The sequence below is a fragment of the Elephas maximus genome, chromosome 3 (genome assembly GCF_024166365.1).
Source record: "Elephas maximus indicus isolate mEleMax1 chromosome 3, mEleMax1 primary haplotype, whole genome shotgun sequence".
NCBI classification, from domain to species: domain Eukaryota; kingdom Metazoa; phylum Chordata; class Mammalia; order Proboscidea; family Elephantidae; genus Elephas; species Elephas maximus.
In genome coordinates, this window is record NC_064821.1 from 102,957,405 (window position 1) to 102,983,168 (window position 25,764).

At 37.6% G+C, this 25,764-nt stretch overlaps 1 protein-coding gene across 8 annotated transcripts in view; it reads right to left on the minus strand.

Annotated features, from left to right (window-relative positions):
- Nucleotides 1-3,095: 3,095 nt before the first annotated feature.
- The window catches only part of MYSM1 (Myb like, SWIRM and MPN domains 1), a 94,578-nt gene continuing 71,909 nt past the window's right edge, over nucleotides 3,096-25,764 (minus strand). For 2 of the 8 annotated variants that reach the window (XM_049879382.1, XM_049879378.1), the window contains exons 13-20: nucleotides 21,864-21,918; nucleotides 21,274-21,324; nucleotides 20,490-20,564; nucleotides 19,700-19,888; nucleotides 18,570-18,702; nucleotides 10,436-10,541; nucleotides 10,185-10,242; nucleotides 3,096-9,158 (exon numbers count right to left, since the gene is read on the minus strand). In XM_049879382.1, the coding sequence (XP_049735339.1) occupies nucleotides 8,991-9,158; nucleotides 10,185-10,242; nucleotides 10,436-10,541; nucleotides 18,570-18,702; nucleotides 19,700-19,888; nucleotides 20,490-20,564; nucleotides 21,274-21,324; nucleotides 21,864-21,918 (835 nt within the window). In that variant the 3' untranslated portion in view covers nucleotides 3,096-8,990. Of the gene's footprint in view, nucleotides 9,159-10,184; nucleotides 10,243-10,435; nucleotides 10,542-18,569; nucleotides 18,703-19,699; nucleotides 19,889-20,489; nucleotides 20,565-21,273; nucleotides 21,325-21,863; nucleotides 21,919-25,764 lie in introns of those variants that run through there. The other 6 variants (XM_049879379.1, XM_049879383.1, XM_049879380.1 and 3 more) reach the window with 6 other exon arrangements.

Here is a 25,764-nt window from a genome sequence, read left to right on the forward strand (position 1 = left end):
AGACCCTCCACCAGCAATAAGATTACAATTCACTGAAAGCTCAGATGATGGCTAGCATTTTTTAATAGTATTTTTTAATTAAGGTATGTATATATTTTTTAGACATAATGCTATTGCACACTTAATAGACTATTTTTTTTTATGGTGTAAACATAACTTTTATATGCACTGGGAAATCAGAAAATTTGTGTGACTTTATCGTGGTACTTGCTTTATCACGGTGGTCTGGAATCAAACCTGCAGTATCTCTGAGATACTCCTGTGCTTGGGCAGCCTGGATAGGAGGCGTAGTGGCAGACCATTCCCCCCAAAATCTCTCAATTTATATAGATACTGATTTGTTAAAATTAGTTTTGAAGTTTTCCTCATATAGATCTTGTACATATTTTTAGATTTATACTTTTTTTTTTGGTGCTAATGCAGATGGTGTTGTGTTTTTAATTTCAAATTCTAAAAGTTCATTGCTAGGATTTAGAAAATCAATTGGCTTTTATATATTAACCTTGCGTACCGCTTCATTGCTATAATTGCTTATTAGTCCCAGCAGCGTTTTTTTTGTTAATTCTTTGGAATTTTCTACATTGACAATCATATCATCTGCAAAGTTTTCTTTCTCTCCAATCCATACACTTTTTGTTTCCTTTTCTTGTCTTTCATTTTAATATTAGGGCTTTGGCTTCAAGAACACTTGATTATGAACCTGATTAGAATCTCAAGCACATTAGTTTTTCAAGACCATTTGAAAATGAATTTAAACATTTGATAAAATCAACCCAAGCCATCTGAAGTAGAGATGACTAGTCACTAACAAAGACTCATGGTCCCCTTCTGCCGTACAGGATTTTGTGAAGCAGGTGCCCAATCAGGACTTCGTTTGGTGGCCTCCTTTGCATCCAGGTGGGACCACATGACTAGTTTTTGCCAAAGAAATGTGAGCAATGGTGATGTTTGTATTTCTAAGCCAAGGTAGTTAAGTATCATGTTTGTACTCCTCTATTCTTTATCACCTTGTCCTCAAATAGATGACACTTGGACTACCTGGAGCTACAAGATTGCAGAGCCACAGGTGAAAGCTACCTGGAGCTCACCTAGTGGCAATGAGCTGCCCCGAAGAAGCACCTAATCAGAAACACCTGCACTGGACTTTGTATCAGGAAGAAATAAACTTTTATTGTGTTAAGGCCCTGAATTTTAAGGGTGATTTGGTATAGCAGCTAGGTGTAATTATCCTTATATATTTTTCAACTGCATAATGCAGGAACCCAAATGGAAGTACTGCATGAAAGCAAAGAGGGAGAGGGAGAGAGAAGGGAAGATGTGAGAGAAAAAGAAGGAAACAAGTGTGGAGATTAGTCCACTTGTTGTTTATTTTTTGATATTAGGAAATTAGTTCTAAAAAAGGTCTTATCAAACATTTCCTTCACATACAAAAGGAGTATGATGTACACAACTTTCTAGTTAGTGATCAACGGGTATAGGAAAATCACAATTACTGTTGTAACTATCTAGTGTTTTGGGAACAGGAAGAAAAAAGTTCAACATTCATTAGGTAATTGATCTAGATATAATAAACACTCTGAACTGATACAGCAAGCTCATTACTAAACACTTAACTTGATTTCTGAAACTTTCCAATTCTTTCGCATTTTGGGGGGATCTTTTAAGGCAAGGGGGGTGAGGGGGTTCACTGCTTATACCCAGTAACAAGTATTAACGTTATTAATTGGTTTAAGTCTTGTTTTTGATAGCAGAAAAAATAGAAGAGAAAAACAACTATTCTACTTAGCTATAACTGTCTGCAAAAAGAGAAAACGCTGACAATATTTTAAGCTAGTATTCTGTGGAGAAATGAGAATCAGTGATGTAGAAAACCATTATCAAGAGTAAGAAAAACGATTATAGTACAAATAGGACTGTGGGACAACGCTGGCCTCTGAAGCCAGGGCCAAGTACAGTGCTGGCTACAATCAGACAAATACAGCAAATGTTTTATTAGCAAGAGCCCATAACAGCTGTAGAGAGGAATGAACTTCCAATGAAATAAACGCCCCATGGAACTAGAACGCTCGGGATCTCACTATTCCTTGCCACCTAAATTATCGTCACTTAGGTGCCCTTGTACAAATTGGTTCTGTCAACAAGATAATGAACATGCCTGTACCACTACGAGGGAAGTTAGCTTATAAAAATTGGAAATTTAAGGGGTGCATAGCTCTTGATCTAGCAACTAAACTTCTAGGAATCTACTCCCAGAAATATTAACACAAGTTTGCAAAAACAAAATTTAATAGAAAAATGGGAACAACCTGATGTTCACTGAGAAGCGATCACACAAATGACGGCAAATCTGTACAACAGAATGCGGTGTACCTATTGCAACGAATGAGTAGATCTTCATGTGCGGATATGGGAAGATGTCCTCAATGAGAGATGTCCAGCAGTTGCAGATGTATAGTATAATCCTGTTTTTTAAAATATATAGGCTTTGTATATATTTAGAAAGAGTGGCAGGTTAAAGACCAGTTAATCCGCCAACACTGATTTTAGGTTGGGATTTCCACCTTACACCTTCTGTAGCCTTTGTCTATTACTTTCACAATTAACATACTCTTTTTTATACCCTATCCTGTAGTCAAAGACTTCCATCATTCCCTGAGTATTTCTCTTTCTTTACCTCCATGCCTATGCCAAGGTCACTTCTCTCTGGGACATATTTCCCCAAATGACATTTAACCAAATCCTAGCAGGCTGCTGAAGGTGACCTCTTCCATGAAACTGACCTCACTAACATTCCAGAGTATTCTCATTTGTCTAACCACCCACTAGCCTTGAAGTCTCACGCAGGTATTTACTGTCAATTCCACTTTGTACCTTAGTGTCTTACCTATTCACGTTGGGTTTTATTTCTTTAACCACTTGTCAGACAATAGGCTTGTTGGGAGAAGAAACCAAGATTCACTTACCTTTCTGTCCCCTACAGTGCTTGACATAATAGATGCTCAACAGATGTCTGCTGAATTAATGTAAGCTTTTTTTTTGCAATTCAATGAATATATATTAATAATTTAGTAAAAGATCAAATAATCACCATTTTATTTTCAAAATTTTATTTACATGAAATCTTCAGTATGTTTGCTTCCCCTTAATTTTTATAAGATAAAACCTGAAAGTTTAAAGTCCACAGTTTCATAATATGCCACAATTATAGTAAGTGTGGGAGGAAAGGGTCAATCATTTTGAGGACAATCTTCCATAATTTTATAAACACTAATATGTATAACCTTTAATACAGATATAACATGGCATCATATTTAAATGTACAAAATAGCTCAAATCATTACACTTTATTACAGAACATTCCAAAACCCAAACTAATGAAAGAAATCCATAAACACTGATAACATTTGGGGAAAATAACAGCAATAGGTTTATCAATAATCATGCAGAACAACCAGTGAACAAATACAAAACATGTAATTCGCATGTCAGATCCACAAATTTAAAGATATACGACCAATCTATTTAAATCATGCTAGAATCTGAGCACTATTTTACAAACTACAGGTTGAAACAAGTGTTCTGTGATAACCTATGAAGTAGGAATACAAACAGACTTAATTACTAAGAGCCTACTCTAGGAAACCTCAAAGACAACAGATCAGGCATTTCCCCCCTGAAATTAATGTTCTTATGAATATGTACATAAACACCAAAGGAAAACAAATAACAATCCAGATATTACGAGCTAATTTTACCTTCTCAAATTTAGTTTTGTATAGAGCCTTAGCATAATCGCAGCTTCTGTGGGATGATTTTATTTTCTCCTGATTTAGTGGGGAAAACATTTATTCCCTGCCTTGTTCCGGAAAGGATTTAAGTAGTTTAAAAGACAGATTAAGAAAATTCTAGAAAGCACAAATTACAGGCTAAACGGAAAAAAAAAAAAGTTTAAGAAAAGTTCAGGAAATAAGCTAAAGTATGTTACATTATTTTTCCACAGTGATTTTCTAGAAATATTGCAAATATGGCATTCATTTGTAATTTCTTTGTTAAATTTTGTATTAGCCCTCATGGAACAGATGCTTATAAAAATGAGTGTGCTCTTCTTTGTGCTTGCATGAAATAAGTTTTCCTAAATGCCGTAATGTGTGACTCTAAATTTAGTCTTTACCTATTGGCAGATGAAGGTACAGGTGAAAAAAATAAAATTAGGGTTCCCTGACTGAATTACTACCGAGAAAGCACAATGGGACGCCTCTGATGACTTGAGGATGAGGGCAGAAGTGACTACATTACAGGTTGCCAGGTGTCATATGGCTTTTGTAGGCACAAGATAGAGCATCAATTTTAGAACATTCTGACTCTCAGTTCCTTGAGTTCACCTTGTCAGGATAACAGTAAGGTAAAGAGGAAGAAAGCAAAGGCAGGAGTCCTGCTCAGGTTGGCAGAGAGCAGCAGGGGCTCTGATCCTGCTTAGTTTGCACATCACAGACCTCACCCCACACCTGGGGAGGAAGGACAGTTATGGAGAGAAGGTGAGGACTGGACGTAACAGCTTTAGGGAAATATGAATAAGTCTGTTCACCTCTATTCTAGAGGTCTACCTTTCAACAGATGACAGAACGAGTAAGCTTGTACCTGTATACTGAGAGGTAAGAAACAGAAAAAGTGGGGATGAAGGGAAGAATCTGAGGAAAATGAAGGGAGAAAAGAAAGGCAATAAGATGTTCCCCTTTGAAGTGTGGCCAGCAAAACTAAAGATTAGGAAAAAAAAAAAAAGATTAAGAAGCAGAACAAAAAACGTCTACCTGAAGATAAAAAACCCCCTTTCTCCTATCCTTTGAGGATGAATGGTCCCAAACCAACACTCCTGAGTTTTTGTTAGGCAGGGAAGGAATGACATTCAGGTTTATAGATCTACAGCAGTGGGGATCACAGTGCTCTCGGCTGGGGTGGCAAAGCTGCCCTGGAGTTTGCTGTGGTGGGGGCGAGGAGGCAGTAGTGGCTACCGTTTTTCAATGACAACCTTCACAATACAGGCAGGGCCAACTTATCCATTAGACATAGTAGGCACAGTGCCTCAGGCCCATAATATTTTTAGAGGCCCACGAGAACATTTTAATTTCTTTTAAAATCAGAAGAAAAAGATAAACTTTTAAAGTGAAGAAAAATTTTAATATATAATATGTTACGTTAACCGTTATAAAATGTAATTAAGTTTTTTTTTTTTTTTTTACTGAGGAAGGAGCCCAATGAAGCACAAGTGCCTAAACCAACCAAACCAAGCTCCTTGACTTTGAGTCAATTCTGACTCAAAGTGACCCTACAGGACAGAGTAGAACTGCCCCATAGGGTTTCCAAGGCTGTAATCTTTAGAGAAGCAGACTGCCACATCTTTCTCCTACAGAGCAGCTGGTGGGTTTAAGCTGCGAACCTTTTGGTTAGCGCTTAACCATTGTGCCACCAGGGCTCCTTGCAAAAGTGCCTACAGCCCATGAAAGCCCTGAATATATGGCCAAGCCATTTGTAGGAAACAGGGACTGAAGATCACTCAAAAGGATGAGAGAAGAACAGTTTGAAGGCTAAAATAATGGAAGGGGACAGGAAAGTCTGATTTTGTTGATCATTCCACTGGTTTCTCATTTTTTAAATGCTACTTTGGGACTGTATCTTTGCTATATTTAATATTGGGAAAGTACTAGCGTTGATTTTTACTAGCCAAGCCAAACAACAAGAAAATGTTAAGCTCGTTCTTTTATAGCACTGTGTATAGGAAGAATCAGGATAAAGAGACTATTTTTAAGTCCCATCTCAATTTCTGTACCCATTATTTTTGTTGTTGTGTGTCATCAAGTTGATTCTGACTCACAGTCACCGTACAGGACAGAATACAAATGCTACATAGGGTTTCCTAGGCTGTAATCTGTACAGGAGCAGACTGCCAGGTCTTTTCTTCCACAGAGTAGCTGGTGGGTTTGAACTACGACCTTCTGGTTAGCAGCTGAGCACTTAACCACTGTGCCACCAGGGTTCCTCGTGTACACATTAGAGCTAGGAAAAAAACACGTCATTTGCCATCCTGCCTCCTGCACTTCCTGTGTTATACTCCCATTCAGTTCTAGCCTTCCCCTGTGTCTCTAAGACCCTAGCCTCACCTACCCTCACAGCCCAAGGGTGGCAGTCACAGGAATGTGGGTACCTGCAATTGCGAATTTATTTTAACCCCATGACAAGAGAAAAAAGGAAGCAAGAAGAATAAATGGGGGAGGAGGGCAGGAGTAAATTCTACTGTTCTAAAATTACACTCAGAAAAAAAGAGGGTGAGGATCTACAGTAAAATGTTAACTGTGGTTTGATGGAGAGTAGGATTGAGACATTTTTATTTTATTTATGGTTTTCTGTATTTTAAAAACTATTTTTCTTAAAATAAATACACTTTTATAATCAGAAAAAAGTACTCAGTAAATATTTTAAAAACTGTGCTATTAAGGTTTTAAACTTTGAAGATTGTCATATTCAAGTTCCTCACAGGCTGACTAGATGGCTGGCTGTAAATACGGTTAACCACTGGCATACAGAGAAACTCAGATCCGAGAAAAGAACTTTTAACAATTTCTATTACTTTCTATTATCAAAACTGATCAGTACAACAGGGAGATGTTAATCAAGAAATGTAGTTAATACCACTTTCTAGTATTTGTTCCCCTGATGTACAATAAGGATAAATACTCAGGTTTTCTGATTTTTAGTCTAGAGTCCTTACACCTCTCACTCCCAAAAGTAACTGCTTTATAAACTATGTTTCACTGTTTATCTTAAATGCACACAGAGAAACAGAGAATATTAAAGATTTTCTTTAAAAACCTGTGTTAATTTAAGAACTCAAATGGCTCAAAGTTCAAGGTGAATAGGCTAAGAGTAAGAATGAGCCATAAAATTTTAGACCTGGAAAGATACTGGGAAGTTAATTTAGACCTCAGTTAGACAAGATGATTTCAGGCCTAGAGAAGGTAAACTCTATTTCCCAAGATCATGAGACTGAGACAAGACTGACTCAGTCTGTCACCTAAAATTGACTCATTGTCCCTTCCTATACAGCCATATTCTCCCTTGGATAACCCAAAGAGCAAAAATACAGAATCGTACTCGTTTTGGGTATAATAAACCTTTTGGTAATAGAAATGATTAGAAAAAGGGTATAAATCTTTTCTCTGGTTAATAGAAATAAACCAAAACCTATAAAATTTTAATAAATCAGGTAGCATTACTGATTCCTTTTATTAAAAATGTAATTAGAGATAAAAAAAAAAAAAGCACCTATATGAGACCAAATGGTCACAAATTACTTTAAAACAAAGATGAGGAATGTAAGTGGGCAGGAAAACCAGATTAATGGAAAAAGAACAACCAGAATGGAAATAATGAGAACGTTTATACACTGTGAAGAACGTAACCAATGTCACTGAACAACTTGTGTAGAAATTGTTCAATGGGACCTAAACTGTTGTGAAAACCTTCACTGAAAACATATTATTTAAAAAAAATTTACTTAAAGGTAAATCATAATTCTGAGTTTTGCTGTCTGAAGATAATGCAAGAACTTACAGTGTCTCAGGGTCATGAATCTTAATATAAATCCTAAATGTCTGCAATTCTCTAGATCAAACATTGGAAAAAAAGGACCAGTTGCCTGTCTTTTGTGAGACCCATGAGCTAAGAATGGTTTTTACCTTTTTAAAGAGCTGCAAAAGGGTTTTAAAAAACACAAAAGACTATCTGATAGAGACTGCATGTGGTCCACAAAGCCTGGCCTTTCACATAAAAAATGTCTGCTGACCTCTGTTCTAGATTCAGAAAGCATAGGAAATTGGGTTGAATATGTAGTATGTCCTGGAAAGCTTTTTTGTTTTTTAGAATTAAATCTCTGATTTATTCAAGCTTTACTGTAATTTACCTCTTTCTCCTGATAGAAGGTAGTAGAAAAAAAAAATCTAGTTTGAGGGTTATGATTTCCTATAATCCACTTAAAAATGGTTCCACACACACTAATATAAGTAGACATAGAGTTGAAGCTATATTTAATGTAAATGTAACCCATAAAGAAAATGTTTCAGATAACTAAGAAAATGGTATGTCCTGTGCAGACCTGGTGGCGCGCTGGTTAAGAGCCATGGTGAGCTATGGTTGCTAGCCGAAAGGTCAGTAGTTCAAACCCATGGAAACCCTACAGGGCAGTTCTACCCTGTCCTACAGAGTTGCTATGAATCGGAAATGACTCGAAAGCAACGGGTTTTAGTTGGTAGTATTGTTACAAAATAAAACGGAAATAAATTTCTATGATTAAAAAAACAGCATCTGATTCTCTCCTTTGGGCCTTTCCTCTATCTGTTCTTTTAAGATTTTCTCCTCGTGCTTCTCTCACCTCCCCAGAGTATGTTGCTAGATGTATTAAATCGGCAGTTTTCAACTATTTTCAGCCCTAATTACCTCAGTGACCACCCATCTATACCCCATTTGCAACCATAAACAACCTCATTAAAACATATGGAGAGAACGGAAGTGCTTCTAAATGAGATATGAGATACCAAAAGTGGAATACAATAAAAGGCTGATTTAGGGAAGAAATAAAAATTACAGACACATGCCACTTATCTATCTAAATCCAAGAGTAAAGCAGAACACCACCGTAAGTTTTCAGTCTCCTGCACTGCCTACAGTATGCTACTGTATCTCACATGCTACTGCACGGTAGGTCTGGGACACTGGGCATGCCCTGGTTTACAGGACACTCTGATAATCACTAAATGAAAATAAGTCCCTCTCTCTTTCTTTTCATATGACTTATGTGGTGAAGTTTGGATTTTGTGAACTAGAGAAAAAAAAAAATACCAAAGTTATGCCACTGTTAACTAAATTACAACAATTTCAAGGTTATAACTTTGAAAGTAGGATGTATCATGTCAAGACCAAAGTATCTTACTTTAAAATAATTACATTAACAATTCCTTTGGACCCATAGTACAGTTCTCTTCAGCTTCTCCATTCTCATGCTTGCTTTTATAACTGGAAAGGAACAAATTTTCTATTTGAGTCAAGAATTCTTCAGCAATGAAGCAATTGGTCACTTTACTCAGAGTTTTCCTCAGACACTCCAAAAGCTAGTTGAAAAGAAATGTTTTATATTGAAATCCGCAGTGTAAGAAGAGGGTTTGTTTGCATTACTATCGCTATTTTACCCCTCCCTAAATCTCACATTTCCTAACGCTCAAATGTAAAATATTCTCCTTAAATACAGTTGAAGATTCCCTTGTGTTTTATGACCATACAGCTGCTGTGTAGGAAACCACTGCCAAGGAATGGTTAGGCCAGTTCCTTCACGATTTTACGTAATGAGAGAAAACTGAGATTGCATATATGATGCTTTCTACTTTAGACAAATTCGGTGACTTTGCTCTTCTCTTCTGGTAGTTATATTTTACAAAGCAGGATAATCCAACAGGATAAAAATCTATGTCATACAAACACAGGACTCCACCATTTCAAAATCAGGATGCTCGAGTCTATTTTCTGAAAAATGTGCAAATTAATTTTTCAAAAGCACACAAAAAAAGTAGATATAACAGAAAAGGGTAAAAAAATCTGAAAAAGAAGCTTAATAGGTTTAAATTTTCTATCCCCAAATTGCACTAAGAAAAAGAAAGACAAAGGTTGCCATTTTACTGGTCTTTAACTCATTATAGAAGCAAAACTAGAAGTGAAATAAATCATCAAAAACCTGCATTTCCTAACAGAATGTTAAATAAAATGACCATTTAAATTTAATTGCTAGATTTATACCACCATTCCTAAAAGTGATCAGTTAAGACTAAAATGGAAACATGGTGCTTTGAATTTAATAAAGTGAGAAAAATGTTCTCCATTGTGTACAATAATAATCTGCTAAGAAATTTATCAACCAACACTGGCAAATTTATTCTAAAGTAGTATTATTTCTATATACAAGCTTGGGCAAGAAAACACAGTACTAATTATCTCCTAGAAATTAATTTTAGAAAGGAAAAAGCAGTGAAGGAAACATACAGAGGACATATCCAGAAAGCATTAGGCATCATGGGAAAACACATCAAGATGAACAGCTTTAGAATGTGTGAACAATGGAGCCAATTAAAATGAAGGCAGCTTACTTTCTGCAAGCAGGTCAGGTCAGAATCCCGGTGAAAGATTTTATCCATGGGAACACTGCTGTAGGAAGAAATATGAAAGAAAAAAAAAAAAAAAAAAAAGCAATGAAACAAATCCTATAAACTAATCAGTTTTGTAATAAACTACCACTGATGCCATATATCACATTTTATATTTAACTAGGGTTTTCCCTAAAACATAATTTAATAAGAAACACTTCAGATGTGCAACCATCTTGAACTACAGCACGTACCTATGGGATAGCCTGTATTTTTCTATTATCCATCTTGTCTTTTCAAATACTAATTCCCACCGAGGTTCTTCTAACATCTGTTGTACTTCAAATTTGTACGGTAAACCTAGAAAAGCATAAAGAAGCACATTTTCATCAACTATCTCCAATCTCCTTTTAATTACTTAAAATTCCCTTCAGTGTTTTCATAAACATAGCTTGTCAGACCAGCTGAACGGCTCTTTAAACATAGTAGACATTCATTAAATATTTAATGCCTGACTGAACTTGGCCTACTAAGCATATTAATAATAATAAAAAAAAGAAAAGTAAAAGTGCCATTTGCGTGACACATCTATGCAAGGCACAGTGAAAGAGGATAATCACACAATGTATCATCCAAACCAAGACTTTTTGGGCAAAGGGGGACACTATTAATAACTATGCGAGAATCATAGGCTTCAATCAGGACTGTCCTAGGCAAACCAGACATTGTGATCCTAGTGCTAAGTTGTTTTACACAGGTTACACTTACAACAATGCTGTAAGATAGATGGCATTATTCCTATTTTACAGATGAGAAAACTGAGGCTGAGACAGGTTAAACAACCTGCTTAGGCTAGTAAAGTGGCCAAGCCTGGATTTTAAACCCCAGCAGGTTTGCCTGACTTAATACTAAACAAGAAATAGATTTGGAAAATGTGCGATTAATTCTGGGGAGGGAGTAACTGTACTTGAGTCAAAGCTGTTATATTAAACTTTATACGAAAGGAGTCCAGGGGACAGACATCATGTACAGGGGTAGAAAGGAAAAAAAAACCCCAAAGGATGAGCCTACTTAGAAATTTCTCTCAAAATCCCTGTATTTGCAGTGTATTGAAAGAAAAGCTTAGCTGATTCATTACCAAAGGCCAATATTTTAATATTACAATGATAATTGTATCACTTAAATGGTGCTTATTATATGCCAGGCTTTATTTAGGTACTTTGCATATGGCAAGTCCCTTGACTTTCCCAACATGTCTCTTGAAGTAGCTATCATTATTAGCCCCATTTATTTGTTTATTTTAATGAGAACAGCGAGGCACAGAGAGGATAAATAACCTGTTCATGGTCATATGACAACTAAGTAGAGCTAGGACTGGAACGTGTGCAGTTTAGTGTGTCTAATGCTCTTAACCTTCACATTAAAACTGTCTTTCTACTGGGCTTCTGCCATAATGAGGCTTTTCAAGCAGATAAAATGCCAGCAAATCAGAAGACATGAAAAAATTAAGGAACAAAACCATGGATATTCTCTCTCAAAAATAAAATAAAAACAAAAACAAAAAACCCCACTGCTGTTGAGCCAATTCCAACTCAGAAGACAGAGAAGAACCACCTCATAGGGTTTCCAAGGCTGTAAATCCTTATGGAAGCAGACTGCCACATCTTTCTCCTGTGGAACAGCTGGTGGGATAGAACTGCTGACTTTCTGGTTGGCAGCCGTGTGCTTAACCACAGTACCACCAGGGAATTGTAATATCCTCTAAGAGGGCAATTTTTCAGGTGTTTGGAAGGAGGAAAGGGGATGGCAAGCCTGGTGACCTTTTTAAAAATTTTTTTTTCCATTTTTCAATTCTCCTTTCCAAAAAAATTAACAAGAATGGCACACAGTACATAAGCTATTAAGCAAAAACTGTTTAGTTGATAACAATCACTTGATATACTCCAGTCACCTACTAAGCACAGATATCAGCCATAATCACGATTACCTATTGAAGACCTATTGGCCAAGCACTACATGCATTATTGCTAACTCTCACAACTACCTGGTCATCGCATTAACAAATTTTTCTCAAATTACAGATACAACAATGGACAATGAAAGAGGTTAAGTAACCTATACCAGATAACATAATCAGTAAATGTCAGAGCTGGGATTTGAGTCCTGGTAAGCAATTCCCACTCTTAATCAAAGGAGAAAATGGGAATAAAGAGAGGTAAATAAATGACAGAAAAAAAAGATGTAATTCTATGCAGTACTGTTAAGAATAATTTTTTAAGTAATAATACGGCACTGGACCCAGCAAAACTTCCCTTTTGTGAATATTTTAATCCACCAAAATAGTAACAGAAGAAAACTGATCAGAAAATGCTTAATCATATTTTAAAGGTATGACCTGAGTTAAAAGCACAGAGTATCCCACTGGCTTCTTGTTGTTCTAGAAAACCTTAATTCTTAAAACAGAGGATTTCCAAGGGAAGCAAAGTGAAAGACCTGGGATTAAGACCTAACATGCAGTATAACATGGACAAGTCATTTACGAGGCAGCTCTAACAGAGCCTCTGTAATGATGGGGACATTGAATACTTCTACACTGCCCACTGGTAGTCACTAGTCACATGTGACTACTGAACACCTGAAATATACTTACAGCGACTGAGGGGCTCAATTTAAACAGCTTTATTGGGGTAGTTTACATACCAAAACTACATTCATTTAAACATACAATTTGGTAAATTCTGACATATGGGCACCTAACGTTAAACTGTGACCATAATCAAGATAGTGAACACCCCATTATTTCGTCAGTTTTGTTTTATGTATTTTGAATATTTCTTATTAGGTGCATACACACTTAAGATTACTATGTCCTCCTAATGAACTGATTCCTTTATCCTTATGAAATGACCCCTGTGCCTGGTTATATACACTGTTCTGAAATCCACTTAGACTGAAATTAATGTAGCTCTCTAGCTTTCTTTTTATTGCTGGCAAGGATCTTTTTTCCATCCTTCTATTTATAGGCTATTTCTAGCAACATATATTTATATCTATACTTTAAGTACATTTCCTATAAGCAGCATATAGTTGAGCCTTGCTTTATTATCCACTGATAATCTCTGCCTTTCAAGTGAGGTGTTTAGATGATTTACGTTAAATATAACTCTTGATATGGTTAGATTTTAATCTATGACCTGCTATTTTCTATTTGTTTCATCTGTTCTTTACTTATTTTTGTCTTCTTTTGGACTGAAGATTTTCCATCATTCCATTTTCTCTCCATGGCTGGCTTATTAGCGACTACTCTTACTTTTAGTGGTTGTTTACAGTATGTAGCATACTTCAAGTTATCACACAATCAAGTGGTATTATACCACTTCACCTGTGTGATAAAAACTTACCGTATCTGTTCACTCCTCCCTTCCAGTCTTTGTGGTAGTGCAAATTTTACTTTTACATATTTTATAAACTCTACACTATATTGCTATGATTTTTGTCTAAACAGTCAATTATCTTTCAAAGAGATTAAAAGATTAAGAAAAAAATCTTTTAATATACTCATGTAGTTGCCACTTCAGCAACTCTTTATCCCTGTGTATAGATACATTTTTTTTTTTTTTTAGATACATATTCCCAACTGACATAATGTTTTCTGCCTAAAGGAAATCCTTTAATGTTTACCGTAGTGCAGATATGCTGGTTATAATTGAGTTTTTATATGTCTAAGTTTTTATTCACCTGTTTTTGAAAGATATTTTCACTGGCTTTACAATTTCAGGTTAACAGTTGCTTCACTGTCTTCTCACGTTGTTTCTGATGCAAAGACTGTCGTGAGCTTTCTCTTCGTCTGTATACATACATGTTTTTCTCTCTGGCTGCCTGTCAAATTTTCTCTTTAGTACCACCTTTAAGCAATTTGATTATGATGTGCCTTGGTGTGTTTTCATGTTTCCTGTGCTTGAAGTTCATTCATCTACTGGATCTGTGGGTTTCGTTTTTATCTAATTTGGGAAATTTTTGGGCAATCTGGCCAGATAAATCCCCCTTCTTCTTTAGGAACTCCAATTAAATGTAATTATTTTGAAACCATTATATGGCTCACAGTTGCTCCATTTACTTTTTCTTCTGGTAGTCCCATTACACATAAATTACACCTTCTGTAACTGTCCCACAGTTGTTGGATACCCCTTTCCATTTAATTCCTTTTTCTCTTTGCATTTCAGTTTCAGAAGTTTGTACTGACATTATCTTCAAATTCACTGATTCTTTCCTTAGCTGTGTCCAGTTTACTGGAGAGCCCCTTCAAGGGCATTCTTCATTTCTGTTACAGTGCTTTTCCTTTCTAGCATTTCTCCTTGATGTTCTTCTTAAGAGTTTCAAGCTTTCTCTTACATCACCCATCTATTCCTGCATATTGTCCACTTTTTCTATTACACCCCTTAGCATATTAATCAGTTATTTTAAATCCATAATCTGATAAATGCTTCTTTAGACTTTTTTTTCTTGCCTTTTAGCATGGTTTGTGATTTTTGTTGAAAGCCAGACACGATGTATTCAGTAACAGGAACTGAGGTAAACAGGTCTTTAGTGTGAGGATTCATGTTTATCAGGCTAGAACTTACACTGTTTACTTGTTTGTTGTAGCTGTAGGTGACTGAAGGTTTAGTTTCCTCTAGTAGCCTTGTTTATGTCTCTCCTGTTGCCTCTGGTTTCTTTAGAAACTCCTTAAGTACAGTCTGTGCCTTGCAGTTCTTTAAGCCGTACTCCCCTATAATTACAAAGGAGCCGTGTTGATGTGGTACAGTGGGGGGAACATTAAGTGTTGTATAATCCCACGATTAGGTATCAGACTTTTAGTGGGCCTGGACCTGCTGGCTGCGACATTTACAAGTACTTCTTGGCTTCCTCCCACCTCCTTGAGTGCGACAGGAAGCTTGAGACAGCTGGAGTCAGGTATTTCCTTCCTTCACATCAGTTAGGCTCCAGTAGTCTTCCTTCAGGGCAGGAAGAGAACAGAATGCTCTGGGCATATTTCAAATCTCTGGGCCTATTTCAAATCACAGAAGTGTACCCTTAGGAAAAAAAAAAAAAAAAAAAGGCCCCTAGGAGTATTCAATTCTCATGCTGGCTGACAGTCAGCCTTCAGCAGTTCATCAGTTAGTTTACTTCTTTCCTACCAGTTTCCAGCTTCAGTGGCTTTTGCTCTCAGCAAGCTGTGATTCTCTATATTCTCCTGTCCCTCTAGTTTTTGTGGAAAAAGGGGGATTGGTTTGTCCAGTTCTCTGATGGATCTAAGAAGAGTGGTGGATTGGCAGTTTGTTCAGCTTTTTTCTTATTGTGAGGAGTGATGACTTCCAAGCTCTTCACACATCAGAGCAGAAACTGTTCTTCCACATCTTTACTTAACTTTCTGAACATATGGAATACGGTTATAACTACCTTATGATGGTCTCATCTGCTAAACTTAGCATCCGTGAAAGTTCTGTGTTGGTTATGACTGGTTTTTCTCATCATGTGTCATATTTTCCTGCATTCCCTGCATTCATAACTTTGGAATGGATTCAAGACTTTGCAATTTACTGACTGAGTGCTGGATATTTATGTATTTCTATAAGTATTCTTGAGCGTTACTCCAAGATATAGTTAAATTACTTGGAAATGGTTTGGTTCATTTGGGTCTTGCTCTTGAGATTTGTTAAATAGGGCCAGAGCGGTGTTTATTTTAGGACTAATTATTCCCCCGCTGAGGCAAGATGCTCTGAGTACTATACCTAAGCCCCAACAATTATGAGGTTTTCCTGTTTGGCTGGTGAGAACACTCTTCCTGGCCCTATGTGAGCATCTAGTACTGCAGTACTATTCCCTCCAATCCTTTCTTTCACGTGGTTCTTCTCCCTGCCTGGGGTATTTCGTCACATGCATGTGCTGGTCAATATTTTGTTAAATACTCAAGGCGTGTCTTCTACAAAACTCTGGCATTCACTCTCTCTGAGGCACTCTCTTCCTCTGGCATTCTGTCCTGCAAACATAGCTTCCCTGGTCTCCCTGGATTCTTATCTCTGTCACCTCAACTCAGTGAGTCTACCAGGCTCTGGGTGGGTTTCTTCTCTTTGTGCCATATCCTGGAAACTCTAGTAAGCTAGGATAATTGTAGGAGTCGCTCCATTTATTTCCCATCTCTCAGGGATCACATTCCCTTGCTGCCTAATGTTGAGATCTAAATACCATTGTTTTATATATTTTGTCCAGTTTTTTGGTTGTTTTCAGGCAGGTTCTTGCTATTCCATTTTGGCAAGAAGTGGAATTCCAAGAACTGAATTTGAAATGTAATCTACTTCTAATTACTTTAAATTTTAATAACTAGTAGATATTAGCTAATAGCTGGGGTTAGGAGCTACTATATTAGAAAGCATCGTGGTAGAGGCTCACTCCCATAATCCAACAGACTGTGAGATTAAAAAATGATTTAAATTGAGAACAAGTTAATTGTGATTTCCCCTTTTATAATTTTTAATGAAATTTCACTAGACCAAAGAATGATATTATGCCAATACTCTTAATTCAATAAAAACCAAGAGAACGCTGAACATCTCCTAGATGCAAGGCATTTGATTAGGTACTACTAGGGATATGAAGACAAAACACAGCCCCTGTTATGTTTCTATGTGTTATAATTTAGATAAATTACGCTTTAAGACAAAAGCAACCATGAAGGTAGGAAAAAAAGTGTTGCAGATGCAAAGAGGACAGAGCAAGTAATAGTAAATGACGCAAGAGTATCACTGAGAAGTCTTTACCAAAGACAGGACATCTGAGTGAGATCACTGAGAATGAAGAGAACTTAATTTTTTAAATTAGTACTTACTTCATGCCAGGCTTTCTGCTGGAAACAGTACAGAAAAGAGTACAATATAGTATCTACTCTCAAGGAGCTCATGATCTAATGAGGAAGAGAAATACAATGTGGTAACTGCAATGACAGTGTCCAGAGGATTATGGGCACCCAGGAAGGAAAAACCACCTAGATTGGGAAAAAAGAAACTTGCTAGAAAGGATAAAGAGGGGGAGGAACAAAAGTATGAAGGCATAAAACAGCAAGGTATATTGGATCTAGATACTACTAGAACAACCAAGTGCAAGGTAGTAATTGATAAGATGAGGCTAGAGAAGACATCAGACAGGAAGGCTCTTGAATACCATGCTAATAAACTCAGATCTTACTATGGATGTTATTAAGAAATCTTCTAAGGGTTTTAAAAAGGGGTGTGTGTGGGGGGGGAGGTTAACATAACCATATTTGTGCTTTAAAAAAAATCACTTTGGGACCGGACAATGGGTTGGAGAGAGATGCTGATGAAGAGTGAGCTACTTGTTATCAGGTGGACACTTGAGACTGCGTTGGCATCTCCAGTCTGGAGGGGAGATGGGAGGGTAGAGAGGGATAGAAACTGGCAAAACAGTCACAAAAGGAGAGACTGGAAGGAGGGAGCGGGCTGACTCATTAGGGGGAGAGTAAATGGGAGTATGTAGTAAGGTGTATATAAGCTTATATGTGACAGACTGACTTGATTTGTAAACTTTCACTTAAAGCACAATAAAAATTATTTAAAAAAAAACTCACTTTGGTAGTTGGTGGGGATAGATTCTGGGGTGATAAGACTTAAGTCAAGGAGGCGTGTTAAGTAAACAGTAGTCCAGAAATAAGATAATGAAAGCCTGAACTAGAACAGTGGTAATAAGGATGGAGAAGAGGGAACAAATATCCTAGCGATGCCATTTTTTCCCTCCAATCATTTCCACCCCACTTTTATACTCCCTTCCTTCTTGCCTGCTATACTACTTCCCTACCCAGAGTTGGCTGAACTTTAAATGGACATAAACCCTAAAGGAGCCAAGTCTTATGATAAGCTAAGCCAATCAAATTTTTTCTTGAGAAAGAATGGGAACTAAGAGATAAAAATAGTAGTTGTTACACCTGAATGGGGAGTTGGTGGCAGGGTGATCATTTTTTTTTTTTTTTTATTTGCAAGACACAGCAGAGAAAGCCAGTTGGCACTTACGAAAAAATTGCCAAGAAAACACAGGCTTTGTTTTGTTTACTGCAATGTCTCCAATGTCTAGCACACACATTGATTGGCCGTAACTTTTTTCCACATTTTAATCCTTCTGGCCAGTGGTCAAGGCAGCCTAGTAGGGACTTGAATGTAGCAGGACATTATGGCGGGAGGGGGGAGACGGTGGCTGCACTAGGTGGTCCACAGTGCTTCTCCTGTTGATGGCACCAGCTTTTCCATCAAATAGTTTTGCATAGCTGTAAATTTCTTGTTTCTTAAGATGAAAAAACACGAGGTAGAGCACAGAATTGAGTTGATTTTGTTGAAAACTTACGATAGGAGCCATCTGGACTAATTTCATCACTTATAACCAGGCAGGTGATCTGGGAATAAGGTAAAGGATTGTTTCGATTATAGGGACTAACAATCATTCCAATGAACTTTGCACCTCCTCTGGAGAAGTAGCTCTATATTTAAAAGAAAGGGTAATTAGTTTCAACTATATAAAAAAAAAAAAAAAAAAAATTTTTTTTTTTTTTTTTTTGTTACATACATGTAAAAGTCTATATTTATCCAAGCCAACACTGTAAACATCCAGGGGAGTAAAAATGAACAAAAAAGGTATGCTAAAAACTTCATATCCACACAGCAATCAAAAGTCTTATATACTCATTCCACGGTCTAAAATTTTCAGGCCAAAATGTGCTTAACTCAATCTGAAATGATCCTTACATTAAATCATCTGGCCTGCAAAATTAATATTCCCCATGAATGTATTTACTAATTATATTCACTATCCTTCAGCTGTAGTCTTTATTAATATGGTAGTAATTTATAAACAGCTGCCTATGGCAACATTCACATATCAAACATAAAACTGCAGAAGAAAATAAAACTGTCTCATTAACAGATGTACTAGGAGCCCTAGTGGCACAGTGGTTAAATGCTTGGCTACTAACTGAAAGGTTGGCATTTCGAAGCCACCAGCCGCTCCAAGGGAGAAAGATGTGGCATTCTGCTCGTGTAAAAAGTACAGCTTTGGAAAATACAGTTCTATTTTCTCCTATAGGGTCAGTATGAGTTGGAGTCAACTCAAAGGCAATGGGTTTGGTTACGGGTTTTACTCAGAGACGCAAAATATATTATGTACAATTTGTTCAATTAGACCCCGTTCCTGTCACTAGTTGTTCCCATTCACTTTTAAAGGCTCTGGGAGTACTTATCACTTTTATTTCATGGCCTGTCTGTATTAAACAGATGATTTTTTCAAATGTTTGCATAAGCATGTATTGCTCTTAACAATCAGAAAAAAATGCTATTTCAAAACCCTAGATATAAAGAATATTACAAATGCAGTCTTTTACTAGAAACATTCAAAAGTATAATACGCTTAATAGAGGGCAACGGGGAGGGAGAACATATAATCACTTACAGGACATATACATGTAATAGCCGTAAACACACCTGGTATTTGGCTTGGGTGTCAATATCTCGTAACGAAGGATTAGGATCAAAGGCAGGATGAGAATGATACCATCCAATAACACTATAGCCCCTAACCGCCAAGGTTTCTGAGGCCTGTGTTTGTGACACAGGATCCATCTCACACTGTAGTCCTGTACTGAGACTGTTACATGGCTCTGCTGCACAGACCTGTAAGGGATTGGTTCTCATATGATTAGACTGAAATCCTGTTGATTTATTCTTTTTACGTTTTCAAAAAAAGATATAGAAACCTTTAAGAGCCAAGCCTTTTATCTGATAAAACAGGCAGCCTGTAACTTTCAAATGAATTAAACGCAAAAAAATGTGATTGTATACTAGGAACACAGAGTGTATTTTTCTACTCAAACAAGGTTATGATAATAGTTTTCCAGGTCAGTCCACGTAATATTTGTACAGGAATACCCTTTCATTGACTCCTGGTATTTACACCTGATGCATACCAATTTTCAGCTATAAGTGTTAGTACAAATTTCCTGGCCTCTCAGGAGCTGTAGCTTTCTATTGTTGTGAATAATGAAGAGCCAAAACCTGGCTGTGTTCTCTCTTTCTTGATGCTAAAAGGCAACAAGTTCCCAATATATGAAATGCTAAGTCACTTCTGGGAATATACAACTTTCTACATTTGCATATTCTCATTCATATCATAGGTAAAGTCTGTGTTTTAGTTATATTCCCTGAATTTTATAAAAATACCTGGTATGGCAGCAGGACTAATAATTTAAAAATTTTAAAAATAAAAAGAACTTACTTCAACTATCTTATCAACTTCTGAGTATCTTCCTCCTAACAGACCAATCACTTCTGCCATAGAAACGTGAGCATGCTAAACGAAATAAAAGACAGGCTTAGCCCACATACCCAAACTCACTGGACGAAAAAATCAGAATAAAACTCACTTATCACAGGACAGTAATTTATAGTTATGGCAATTATGCTTTTCTAAGTTAAGTAGCACAGAAGACAAACTAGCTGCTAGGCTAGTGCAGAGACTTAGATTTGGGGTCTATCTTCATTGCCGCCTGAGCAGCTTTGAACCAAACGTTTGAATACTCCAAGACTCCACTTTTTCTACTTACAAAATGAAGATACCACTTGCTCTCTCTACTCAGGAAAGATATTACAAGGATAAAAAGTAAAAATCCTTCCGGACCTTTCCACAGAAAAATGCCATGAACAAACACGTAACTGTTAGAAGTTATCATTAGTTTATTTGAAAAAAGGAGCCTCTAAATTACAGGAGTTGTACGCTGTTGCAGTTATCTAGAAGGCAGCAGACATGGGATATTAGGAAATGAAAACAGGGTCAATGATGATAAACAGTCTGCAAAACTCACATTAATTTATTTTCTCTAAAATATGGAAACATGCAATTGTCTGGCTTTTCTCCAAAAGAAAAGACTTATTTTTAGATTTCTTGTAAAAGAGGATAGTTAAGATCCAAAATACACGTCTTCCATACTCTTACTCCTGCAATAAAAATACACAAGAATAGAAATCAGAATAACTAAGTAAACACAGTAGATTATCCTTACCAAATCCATTATTAAAAGTGCTTCTGAAGCCACTTTCACCTGAAATGGCTCCTGAAAAAAAAAAAAAAAAACAATGGGGGGGGGCCATAAAAATAAGAGATTTTATTCTCCCACTCTGAAACATCCTTTTTCTTCTTTACCTGTCCTGCCAAGTTCTAACTACTAGTCAAGGTTCAGTACAAACCAGACTTTACCTAAAATTACTATTCAAAACCCCATCATGGAGAAATTCCACTCTCATTTCCTGTTTTACTCATTTGACCTTTAACATACCAAGCTTTCACATACATATGCATTTCTCCAAAATCTGTATTTTTCACAAATAATGCACCCACACATAATATCACAGGGCATACCACACTTAAAAATTAGCATGGGGGGCGGGGGTTGTGTGGCTTGCAAAAAGAAAGGTATAACAGATGCGTTATTTGTGTAAAAACACGATAGACTGCAAATTCCTTAAGAGCAGGAATTATACTTGAAACTTCATTTCCATATTAACACAAAGTCTTGCATACACAGAAAAATAAATGTTTCATGTCTGCCAGGGAGGCATTATTCATGGTCATTCACTGGTGCATAAACAGTACCTGCTTCTCTTCACTGAAAAAATTACAAGGTATCAGTTGGAAGGGATCAAATGAGCTGAAAGAGAAAAAAATAGTCATTTTTAATATAATTTCAATAACAAGATTAGAAAATTTTATTTAAAAAATTTAAAAATGTATATCAATCATCTAAACTCAAATTCTGAGTGAATGAGAAAAATATTAAACTAGGAGAATTTCTTCAGACATTTCATACAACCCTTTTTGGAAGATATACTGTTTTTTTAACACAGAATTGGGAAGTGGCAGAAGCTTTGAGAGCAAGTAAATTCTCTGTCTTAATTTCTTTTAATACCCAGAAAGGAAAATACTATAGTCCTGCACTTAAAGCAGATCTCAGAAAGTTTAAAGAAGATGTAACTGATTCTCTGACCTGAGATCTGGCAGAAGTACAAAATGGATGTTTCTTAAAAACACTTCTGTCAGTAGAACCATGCGCTTAGCACACAGTAGGGAATCAAATAAATATTTGTTGAATGAATGAATGACAACTCTGCTAGAGAAAGTTCTAAACAAACTCATACTTTGAAATGAAAAAGCAAAAAAGATGGAAAGAGGAAGCACCTAAGCAAGGTTAGATAAAGGATGCATAAATCTGAGAAATGTTAGAAAGTCTTTGCCCAGTAAAGAATTGAGGTTTGAGAAAAATATTAACAATAAAAGGATATTTTTCGGTTATGTTTCAGAGAAAAGAAGATGAGAAAAACCGTATGTTCGTATTAACACAACTAGAAAAGAGCAGTACTAAGGAAACCCTGGTGGCATAGTGGTTAAGAGCTACAGCTGCTAACCAAAAGGTCCGCAGTTCAAATTCACCAGAGGCTCATTGGAAACCATACAAGGCAGTTCTACTCTGTCCTATAGGGTCGCTATGAGTCAGGATTGACTTGACGGCAACAGGTGTTTTTAAGAATTCAGTTCCTGTTCTACCAAAGAGGGCTTCAGCTCTAAAAGAATAAAAATACTTTGTTTTGCTTACTTCTGTATCCCAAGCGCCTAGAACAGAGACTGACACGTAGTAAGTGCTCAAAAATATTTGTCAAATGAAGACCCTCAAATTAGAAAGTGCTTACCCAACACAAACAAAAAGAAACTAAAAGTCAAGACAGAGAAGATAGAAAGTGAGCCCAGGACTGCTCCAAGAGCAGAGAAGAGCGTTCGGAGCACTGAAGACCCATGATGCAGAACCACTGTCAATGTTTTCTGAGGCGCTGCAGAGGATGGGCAAGTTATTTGAGGACTAGGGACAGGCAATCATTGGGCTGGTTTTCAAAACACAGACTTCGGAAAAAAGAATTAGATGTTGATACCGGCAGGATTCCAGAAAAGATTAAACAGCTGATTTGTGAGCCTTTAGCATGTGAAGAGGCAACTACACTTACTCCTTATTTATCCCCTATCTTATTATCTGACATTTTGTATTTACAACAGAAAAAAATCTACTATCCCACTATTTTGCACAGTAATGAGGAACAAAGGTGAGAACGGGAGGAGTAGGAGGAGAAGGCAGGCCAGGTATGTGGGAGGGAGTGAGGTTTGTGAGGGAGTCGGGTACCTGGGTCGGGCAGAGTAGAGCCTGGCCTGGGCAAATGTGCAGGAGGTGGGGGCAGCCAGGCTATAAGCAGGTGGCAGGAGTTGGAGGTATAGGAGTCGGGCAGAGGGGTTCAGAAGTCTCTTCTTCCAAAGAGGCCTCTCTGCCACCTTCGCAGCCTTCGCCAGGTCCAGGTTGCTGGGCCTCACCTGCAAGCAGGCCCGGGAACTGCCCACCACTAAGGCCTGTCTCCAGGGCCGGCAGAGCTGGAAGGTGGAGAGGCGAGGTGAGGGAGTCTGGGCAAAGGCCTGGAACAAGGCCAGGTGACAGTGGGCCCTGGATGCTCTGGAGGTGGCAGGTAACACTCAACCACCACTACCGCCACCTCCAATCCCGTGGGTTCTGCAGTAGTGTGGAAGGTGTGGTGGGGAACGGGGTCTGTGGCGTGACGCACATCCTGAGACACGCCAGGGGCCCCGTGGGCAGTGGTGGGAGGGAGAGGGGGACGGCACCAGCACTGAAAGTGGAGCACAGTCCTAACTCTGGCATAAAGCCAATTTTCGCTTAACGGCTTGGTCTTTGGAACCTGGCCGTGTCGATAAGTGAGGAGTGGGTGTACTGAGAATGAGGGATTCATGAAAAAGTCATGGTAAGTAAATCTAATTTTCCTTTTTAAAAGGAATAATCTGCTAGGAGACTAGGATAAGACTCAAGTACACTTCCTCTGAATTGAAGCAAGAATGTGCTCTGATTATCTTTACGCATAAAATGAAGAAATACGGCTAACTGTGGAAATTTACAGATGACTGGATAATGACGTCTGAGGCTTACATTTATCCCAGTTAGACATTTTAGTCAGTGATTAATGACAGAAAAGTCAAGCTTACTGAAACACTGACGAGTCAAAGCTACAAAAGCTAATACGAGAAAAGTGGATCTAGATTCAAAAACACCCTGACAAACTGGAACAATGACTTGAAAATCACCGTAAATATCAGTCTCATATTGAGATTGAGAAAATCAACTGTCTAAATACTGGATGAGGAGTCCTGACTTACGTTTTGTATTTTTTGCATAGTTTAGCTCATTTAATTTATTCTTACAACTGTGTAAGTTTTTATTTTCATTTTATTTTAAAGGGGTAATGTTTAGTGTAATGGTTAGGAATATGAATTCTTAAACTTTAACTGCAGCTCCACCACTAACTAGCATGGGCAAGTTGCCCAAACTCTCTGTGCCTCCTAGTTTCTTCATCTGTAAAATGGGAATATTGATATTCACTACCTCAAAGGGTTGTTAGAGGATTAATATATGTGACAGACAACACACAATACAGGGGAGGTCAGCACAACTGGACTAAACCAAAAGCAAAGAAGTTTCCTGAATAAACTGAATGCTTCGAAGGCTGGTGTAGCAGCAGCGGGGGTTTGGGGACCATGGTCTCAGGGAACATCTAAGTCAACTGGCATAATAAACTCTATTAAAAACACATCCTGCATCTCACTTTGGAGAGGGGCGTCTGGGGTCTTAAACGCTAGCAAGCAGCCATCTAAGATGCATCAATTGGTCTCAACCCACCTGGATCAAAGGAGAATGAAGAACACCAAGGACACAAGGTAATTACGAGCCCAAGAGACAGAAGGGCCACATAAACCAGAGGATACATCAGCCTGAGACCAGAAGAACTGGATGGTGCCTGGCCACAACCGATGACTGCCCTGACAGGGAACACGATAGAGAACCCCTGAGGGAGCAGGAGAGCAGTGGGATGCAGATCCCAAAGTCTCATAAAAAGGCCAGACTTAACGGTCTGACTGAGACTAGAAGGACCCCAGTGGTCATGGCCCCCAGACCTTCTGTTGGCCCAGGACAGGAATCATTCCCAAAGACAACTCTTCAGACAGGGATTGGACTGGACAATGGGTTGGAAAGGGATGCTGGTGAGGAGTGAGCTTCATGGATCAGGTGGACACTTGAGACTATCTTGGCATCTCCTGTCTGGAGGGGAGATGAGAGGGTAGAGGGGGTTGGAAGCTGGTGGAATGGACACGAAAAGAGAGCAGAGGGAGAGAGAGCGGGCTGTCTCATTAGGGGGAGAGCAATGGGGAGTACATAGCAAGGTGTATATAAGTTTTTACATGAGAGATTGACTTGATTTGTATACTTTCCCTTAAAGCACAATGAAAAAAAAAAAAAAAGCTGACAGTGTTAGCTATTATAATTATTACTTCATAAATGAGTGCCCAAGGCTTATAAAGGCTTTAAGTAACTTAACCAAAGGCATACAACTGGTGTCAGGGTTCTTTCCATTGAAAATCACCTAGTGGCATTCTTGGCTATCTTATTTTAAAA